This window comes from Cyprinodon variegatus, unplaced genomic scaffold, assembly GCF_000732505.1.
Source record: "Cyprinodon variegatus isolate N-32 unplaced genomic scaffold, C_variegatus-1.0 Scaffold173, whole genome shotgun sequence".
Lineage (NCBI taxonomy): Eukaryota > Metazoa > Chordata > Actinopteri > Cyprinodontiformes > Cyprinodontidae > Cyprinodon > Cyprinodon variegatus.
Genome location: NW_015150626.1, coordinates 1,243,736 through 1,252,827, shown reverse-complemented (window position 1 = coordinate 1,252,827; position 9,092 = coordinate 1,243,736). Strand labels below are relative to the sequence as shown.

At 36.5% G+C, this 9,092-nt stretch overlaps 1 protein-coding gene across 1 annotated transcript; it reads right to left on the bottom strand.

Moving 5' to 3' along the window:
- Positions 1-2,735: 2,735 nt before the first annotated feature.
- Positions 2,736-9,092, bottom strand: LOC107087103 (interferon alpha-inducible protein 27-like protein 1). The gene is made up of 5 exons (XM_015378474.1): positions 8,955-9,092; positions 6,988-7,080; positions 5,278-5,307; positions 4,077-4,250; positions 2,736-3,551 (listed from the first exon to the last, which is right to left on the bottom strand). The coding sequence occupies exons 1-5, from the start codon at positions 8,956-8,958 to the stop codon at positions 3,292-3,294; spliced, it is 561 nt and encodes a 186-aa protein (XP_015233960.1). The 5' UTR covers positions 8,959-9,092; the 3' UTR covers positions 2,736-3,291.

Here is a 9,092-nt window from a genome sequence, read left to right as displayed (position 1 = left end):
TGAGAAATGAAAGCTTGTATGGTAACACAGCCTCACTCTTACATCATCCAAACAACATCGAAAAATAACTACTGTCATAGTCACAAACATGGGGCAACAAATCTCTCTCTACATTGTGTATTCTCTTTGCTGTTTATATTTCATAGAATTGAACAGAAAATCCCTTTATTGTCCCCCAATAGAGAGATTGTGGTGTTGCAGCAGCAAAAGCATAACAGCAAAAGTGGTCACACACGTAGACCTTATGAGTGTACAAAATTAATAGAATAAGTGACGGTTTAGATAAAAACAATACTATACTGTACAGTATTTTTACAAATATAAGTACTGTGCAGAAAAAAATCCACATTATACTATACACAGGCAATCCATCATTAAAGGTGCAAGTAAGTTATGTTATTCCCTGACTTTAATTTGAAATATATCCCAAGTTTGCCATTAATTATTTTAAAGCTAAAAGCTTCATTGAGTTATGCTTTTTGTGCAAAGATAAAGCTACTGTGGTTTTTACTCTGGCTATTCTGGCTTCATGACTTAATCTCAGCTGGAATAGCTGAAGTGTCCATTGATGCAAAGCTGATGCCATTGTCTGCCTTTGTTTACAGTGTAGGAGTTCTAGCTAGTTTTAGGCCCAATCCCAAACTGGCCCCTAAACATTACCCCTTAAAATGGAGTGTCCCTCCCAATGAAGTAACACTCAAAGCGGTTAGAGCATGCCTTGACCCAAGATGGGAGGGAAGGACAAATGAGAATTGGACAGCCTCTTCCCTTCACTGAAAAGGAAAACAATCTTTGCAATGACAACACAGTGATGCCCCATGAGCATGGCTTTAGTACTGTGGTGCAGGTTGACATGACATCAAACATTTCAAAATACAATTTAACATTCAAATAAAATTTGAATGTAGGCCATTAGCCCCACTGCTACAGTAAATTCCAGTGAATCTGCACTGATGCAGGACTCTGAACGATCCATTCACCCTAACCAACTTCATGGTTTAGAATGGCCCTTAATAGGGGGGACCATACATAAAATGCGCAAACAGAGGGTTAGTGTTTAGAGAACAAAGTTTTATTTGAGTCTAAAAAGACGGACGGACGGACAGACAGGGTCTTGTGCATTTTCTAAGGGTGTTTCTACTAGTGATTTCAATATCAATAAACCAAATCAAAGTCAAGATTCTACAAAATTGTGTCAAAGGTTCATAATGCTATTAACCTTTGCTAATGACCATATTTCATTTATTGTAAAAATTCAAATGTACAATCCTCTGAATATTTTTGATTAATCAAACATTCAATTTACATTTGTATCTGTAGAAATGTTTATCTAAAATACTGTATTAATCCAGAGGGAAATTAAATGTATGGGGTTATTAATCACTTGTAAGTGTGTATTGCTGTCGGTAGGTAGTATTGTCTGCCTTGTGCCTTTTGCATCCAGGCTGAAGCGGTCTAATTATTGTTTCAAAATGTCCAAACTCCAATCCGCACAGGAGGACTTAATAGTCTTTATCTCTTGATGATCTTTAGGTAGTGTAAGGTGTATGTTTTATGTCTGTGTGTTAGATAAATACTCACCTCTCAGTTTTTGTTTTTTAGATAGATAGATAGATAGATAGATAGATAGATAGATAGATAGATAGATATTAAGCATTTGCACAACCTATTCTCATTATGAGTGCGTATGAAATCATACAAAAAGTTATGCACCGTAATTTCGTACATTTTGGACGTTTTTTCCGTCGTATGCGCATCTGACGCAACATTCACGGATATAGAATATAAATTACAATTAGCCCTAACCCTGACCCTAACCCAAACCCTAAGATATAATACAGCAAGCAACGCAGTTAGAGACATGAATAAGTGATGATTGCATTGTTTTTCCCATTTTTACGTCCGTCCGCGGATCTGCTTTTTTTTTCTGTCTGCCAGCGCATGCGCACTGATTTGAGGAAAAAACGTCCAAAACGTACGAAATAGTGTGCATAACTTTTCGTACGATTTCATACGCACTGATAATGAGAATATGTTGATTTGCAATGTATTGTTAAGGTGCAAAACAGTCATAAGCATTTATTAGTAACTATTTTTCTGAACTCTACACATGTCCTAATAAATAGGTTCTGGAATGAAAATGATCATCTAATGCAACTGAAATACTGTATTTTGCTTTAAATATCTATGTTGTTGATTGTTTTATATTGAATGTTGCTGTTTGTATTTTCTAAATGAGGAGCTTCCTGCTCATCATTCATGGCTAAAAAAAACTTTTGTCACTGTGTACATAAGTTGGAGACATAATATACGTGAACTGCTTATATATTTGCTCAGTGAATCAATATCAATAGACAGAGTTTCTGGGAATCGTTTCTCCAATATCTGATTCAGTTTAGGGGACCAATAAACATAAGACCTAAAGTGCTCATAGTGTTCAGATTACTGTGTTCAGTTGCAAGACATGTTTCTGTTCTTTCACAGAAGTTGGGATTACTTTACAGAACTTGCCAGGATATTGCTGGAATATTAACCTAATAATATGCATATAAAGCTGAAGTATAGCCACACCTTCTGAAATGACAATATTTGTTTCCAAAACACAAGAAGTTCATTATCTCCCCTTTTGCCAACATATATCAAACTAACCCATCAGTAGAAGAAAAACAAAAACACATCCTAAAGAGATTTGAATCAATCATTAAGAAAAATTCAAAGAAGTCATTGTTTTTTCATCTTTGTTTAATTGCAAAAATATTTTAAAACCATGATAAGCTAAGCAATCGCTCAACAAGAGGCGTTCTCTTGAGAACTTTAAATCAAACAAATGCACTGTGAAATGAAATGATCTGGTATGACGTGAACTGGCTTTATGTTAATGATCTATCTCCATAATGTTTAAGAATTTGGCTTAATCTATCAATCAATCAAATCACTGCTTTGTTTCTGTCTGTGCAGGAGATGTAGCTATGATGATTTCTTGGAAATCTTACAACACTGTGTGGAAAAAGTACAAAGGAGAATACAGGATTATGGTGAAATCAATTTTAAGTTGGATAAAAAGCTCAGGCTTTGGTAGAAATTATTTTTTCACTGTAGTAAAGCTGAATGCTAAATGAGAAGGTCTGGACTGTTAACGTTACAGAAACATATTTTCTCTCATACAGATGAACTCGTAGGTTCCCAACAAAGCTTCAGGAAATAGCTGCGAAGTTTAGGGAAACTGCAGGCTGTTTAATGAGAGGCTGATGCACCTCTGTCCATTATAACATTTAAGAAATTCTGAAAAAATTAGTATGGGACAATTTCTTTTCCTTTTCCTTCATCTTCATCATCATCATCATCATTATCATCACTATCTTTTTCTCCTTTCATCTGATCCTTTCTCATCATCTTCTCCTCCTGCTTCTTCTCTTCCTTGTCTCCCGCCTTCTCTTTCTCCTCCTGTGGATTGCCTGCCAGACTTCCTGCAGCAGCTCCAAAACCAGCACCAATGCCAGCACCAACACTGGCCACAGCTGCAGAGGCGGTCGCTGAGAGACCAGCAGCACCTGCAGAAAACCAAACATCTCCAAGTTTTTTCAAATGTTCAAACAACAGATGAACTCTGATGGGTGCAACCTGAACTAAATTTAACAAAGCCAGACCGTGTATTTGCTGGTTGTGTCATAGATTAAGCTTAAAGTAGCCTACTAGATCCTAGATTTAACTTTAAAGTGCTCAGTTGGGAATTTTTATGCCAAATTATAAATGTGTCTGTTGTTGTGTGTTGTTGTTTTTTTGGTCCACTCTATGAAGCCTCAAACTCAACCCTATTTCTGACATTTTGAATTGAAAAACCTTCCTGGATGGGAAGCGGATCGTCTTCAAACCTGGAAACAAAGTGCAGTGGATTGTTTTTGACTTTTTTGGAATGACTATGACCTGGATGACTGAAAATCTTCACCAGCAAACTAGGAATATGATCCCAACCAAAGACATTGAAATAGTTAGTGATGCTAAACCGCTCCTATTTTTAACAGAACTTTACTTGTTCTTGATTTCTGCAGTAATTCAGTTAAATCCAGCCAATGTACCTGCAGATTGTAGAACGGCCACCAGACTTCCTGCTGCCACCCCTCCTCCGTTGGCAACGGCAGCAGCAGACATCATGCTTGCAGCAAAGGAGCCTCCTGCTATCCCAGCTGAGGTGAAACCAATGGCTCCCAGAACCACAGGAGCCAAGGCCACCGCACCCAGTCCTCCCATCACTCAAGAACAAGAAATATTTAACATTAAAATGTGCTTAACACTTGCAACATCTTTTTCTTCATAGTTTGTTCTTTTCTAGGATGCTTTGTTTTTAATCATTATTTTGTCAGTGATCCAGTTTAGACCAAACACCAGCTGTCAAAGATACATGATTCACATTTAGATGTACATTATTTCCCTCACTGATCATTGGCTCAATTAGTAACAGATAGTATTTTTGTCAATTTTTTGCATTTGGTTTTTGACAAACATGCTGCTGAAGTTTATGAGGAAGCCTTTCTGTTTTAGCGTCGACTGTTCAAAGGACAGTGACCATCCATAAGAATTCAGGTTAATTTAACTGCATTTCACAAACCTAAGGTGTCTTGCGATACTTTTAGAAAGGTTCTCCATATTCCCCATCGGTGCATTGATGAGTCCTGATCTTGTTTTGAAATTCATGGAATGTCAAACTCCTGCAGAAGATTGGTTAATTTCTCAAATGTTTACAAGTTTAAATAATCACTCCGAATGTAGAAATATAAACCGTTTGGACACCTGTCCTAGATTGATGCAATTGTATAGAAAACATTTCTGAAGTTTTAATCTAAATACCTTGTTTGCAGAAGTAAAACTATATTATTTATTGTCCAGGTAATTTACCCAAAGTATAGACCAATTTATTTGTGGTATTTACAAATAATTATATAAAATCCTTATTTCTGACCATTTGCCACCAAGCTGATATTGTATATTTGACATCTTTCAAAGTAGAGCATGTATGCAGTGGCTCCCAAAGTAGGGGGATCTGAATCTTGAAATAAATGCATCTTTTAGAACTTTTATACAAACTTTATGAATATTTGTTTCGACCTTTGAAGCTTTGGTGATCGTAATTTATAAGTTATACTTTTAATGTGCAATGATTCAGGTCATACTTTGTTACCTCAGTTTTATTTCCCTAGTAAAAACGTTCTCTTACGGTTGCAGATCTGAGTGAGGCCACAATAATAAAAAAAATTTTAAAAATTCAAACTTAAATCATACCTGTACCTCCTGCAATGGCGACAGACTTCCCTGAAACACAAGAATAATATAAAAATTTAGTTTTCATCTATGGCCTGTAGTAAACAGATAAAAAGATTGACTTGTCTGGGCTACAAGGAGTTTTAGCTCCAGCAGATGTCGGTATTTGCCTAAATTTTGTCATGTTATTTTGTAATGAATCATAAAAACAGAGATACTTTATTTCTTTCATTGTGCAGTACTGTTATCTTCTGACAGATGCTTTGATCCCTTTTTTCAGAAACAAACGTCAAAGAAGCTGTTTTAAAATCAAAATGTGCAAGGCTGTGAAGAATTTTGGGCTTCATTCAATTTAAATCAGTTTATTTGCATAGCGGCAATTCACAACACATCATCTAAAAACACTTCAATCTGAAAAACTCACACGAAGAGAAAAGACAATTAGGAGAAATTAATTTATATAATTAGTTTTTTTTTGGTGCTCAGACCTCGGCAGGAAACATAGCGCTTAATTTTGATAGATATGCATGAACAGGAGCAAAGAATAGGGCTGTTTACCCCCAGGCCTGAAACTGGTGGTGGAGTGGAGATATATGACGTTGGTCAGTCTGTAGACTGCTGATTAGCGAGACGGTATGCTGAGCTTTATGGAGAGATCCAGTGGATTGCATGAGCTGATACTAGAGCTTCACTCAGGGACCTGGAAGATGGAAGCCCAGTTTGGATAAAACAGGTTGAGAGAACCTGTCCATGCATGAAGCGACAGTGGAGAGGAAAAACTCCCATTAGGATGATACCTCTGGCAAATCCAGGCTCAACATGGTGGTCTTCTGCCAGACCGGTTGAGATGAGACAGGGAACGCAGTAAGAGTCCAAGAGGAATGACACTCTGATGAAGCTTTAGCTGCGATGGTGGTTGAGGGGCTGGAGGGGGGTTAAATTGGTGTCATCTAAATGAAGTCAAAAAGCACATCCGCAGCCTGCGCACAGGAGCAGACAGTTGCGTATCGGAGGCCTTTTAAGATTAACTTTCTATGCCGATTAGCTTTCGTGGAGGTGTGGTGAGGAAAAACTCCCTTTTAATAGGAAGAATCCTCCAGCAGAACGAGGCTCAGTGTGAGCAGCCATCTGCTGAGGCCGACCAAGTCCAGCAGCAGATTTTTTCCTTTAGAAGATGAAACTTCCTCCAATTTCTGTTGAAACCCTTTTACTTCTGCACAACAGAGCACATCCTGAAGTACTGGTGTAGTTTCATAAGTAAGCAGTGCGTCCAACACCCCCCAAAAAAAGAAAAACAAAACAACTACTGCAGGTCAACTAGACTTTTCAGTGGCTTCCTACTCCCACAAGTACAGATGTACTAGAGCTGACTCCTCAGATTGAGTCATTAAGATCCGGGACAACCCAGCCCCCCAGGACATTATCTTTACATCAACCATTTATCAAACAACATTCTTTACTGTATCTGACATTAACGTTGATGAAAAGTAAGTTAATTGTATGTTGAAAAATCAACCTGTCTGTATTTGGGACAGAGAGGAAAACGTACAGATGACCGAATGTATGTGAATAATGGCTGAGGCAAACAATTTATCACAGATTTTCTCATTTTTATGACCAAGTTCAGCTGAATTTATGATGTAGAATAATCCAGAAAGACTGCAATATAGAACAGTTCCATGTCGTATAATTTACATTTTATCACCGTATTCATTCTTGACTCAATCTTACCTGATATCCAAGAAAAGTAGCCTTTATTTCTTTTTTCTGCTTCTGAGTTTTCCCCAGGAGAGTCCTGGGCTGGAGGCTGCTGCTGCTGAGGGTCTAAAGGAAGCAAACCAGGTGATATTTATCATCCCTCTGTTTAGCAACACATTAAACTATTTGTTCCCATTCATGTCAATGAAATTCAGTTATTAGGCGGCTAAAAAGTTTACCTTCTTATCAAAAAAAATCAACATAAATAATGTGTTAGCATGTGAATGTGCATCTAACATGAAGCAAGGGCCATAAAGGCAAGTAAAAGTCAAAACTTTAACATTCTACTGTGCCATATTTATCTGATACAAAATATTGATTATTGCTAATAGATGTAAAACAGTTTTAGTGAATTTGCAGCATCAAGTCTAACTGTGATGGATCTTGATGGGCATTTAGAAATAATTACAAAATTAATTCAAGCATTAAAAGAAGTAGAGCAATGACTGTTTGGTTTTGCTATCATTTTGAAATGTCAAATATGCACAAACAAATAAATCAGTTTTCTTTTAATAAGAACATAAATAAAATTGTCAAATCCTGAAAGAAAACAGATTTTGATAGTGATGTTATGTTGAATTTGCATTTCAGCCCAACATAAAACTTTTTTTCCATCTAGAAATAAGGTAATTTCTCAATCTGATGAATGACTGCTATGCTGACAAATATTGTTATAATTGGCTTCGAATTGTCCATTTTAATTACTTGATATAACTTTCATTTCATGTTAGATATGAACACATTTTTCATTGCATTACTAAATTGAATATATTAAAAACAAATAAAAAGGAAAAATATTTATTCTATTTGTATCTATTTTAAATTATAGGATTATAGGATCTCATCTCAATTTAGCTCAGGCTGCTGCATGCAGAATGTGCAAGTCTGTTTTATTTATCAAAAAATCAGCTGTTCTGGTGTGATCTTCTCTTTGATTCCAGTTTTAAATAATTACGCTTCCGTAGACTACAAAATATTGAGCACATCAAATTTTTTTCCCATTTCTGTGTCTGTGCCACACACAAATTAAAACAATTGCCCACATTTGACATGGACAGATTATGAAAAGTTATTAATAATAAATAAACAAATATATAACCACTGGCACAGATATAAAGTAAAGCCCCACTTATTGACTTTGTGCAGCATCTCAAAGCAGAACAGATAGAGAATTCGTATAGGACTATATTAAAAACAGAATGGGAACTGCATCTAAAGAAAAGAAAATAATAATAAATGCTGGGATATCTGTAAAGTTTGTCAAAGTTTTTGTTTTCCTCTTTTTATCATAAACGGGAGAATGATATCTGCATATCAGTTTTCCGACTTCCTGTCCTCATATCATGAGTAAAGTATTTTATTTTTTAATTTTTCATTAAAGTTTTTTTACGGTCTGTCCTGCTTGCTATATACCAGATGTGTGACTTGAAACCTGACTGTTTCCCATTGCAATTGATCTTATTTTATATTTTTCCCCAAAGTGGAAAAGTTAAATTATATACCAGATCAAAAAATAAATAAGAACTAGATTCTTATGAAATAGAAAGTAAAAACAACTTATCAGACTCCAAATTTCAAATTAAACGTCTTTGTTTAGGTGTGTGTGATAAAAGATAAAAAGGGGGTGTTTGAAAGAGCACCGTCTTCTTTCTTGGATTCTTGCAAAAACGAAACTGATTCATGGCTGATCTGATGTTGCTTCCGAGGTGGAGCCTCATCGGACCCCAGCTGCAGGGCGATGTGGCCCCTGGTAACCTGACCAATTTTAGATGGCATTTGACGGGAGAAAAGCGGTGCCAGAGCTGCTCCTTATTTTTAAAAGCTGACGTCAAAACAAAAGCAAGCTTTGATTTTCCAGATATAAAATGTTAATTTTACCCAATTCAAAGACCGATTAAGACTACTTTAAGCGTTTAATGAACCAGATGTAGGCTACTCACCCATGTCAGCACGATCCGCACAGTAGTGAAGTTATGAGATCAACCGAGGCTTCCAATAACCCCTGACTGTAGAGAGCACAGCAGGGCGAGGCTCAAATGTGAATCAAGTCCAGATCTGTGACTCAGGCCACATTTTGG

Excerpts from the sequence above, each read along its gene's own strand:
- LOC107087103 (XM_015378474.1), bottom strand. Across the intron at positions 4,251-5,277 it reads CGCCATTGCAGGAGGTACAG|TGATGGGAGGACTGGGTGCG; the intron begins GTATGATTTAAG and ends CTTGTTCTTGAG. Across the intron at positions 3,552-4,076 it reads GGCCGTTCTACAATCTGCAG|GTGCTGCTGGTCTCTCAGCG; the intron begins GTACATTGGCTG and ends GGTTTTCTGCAG.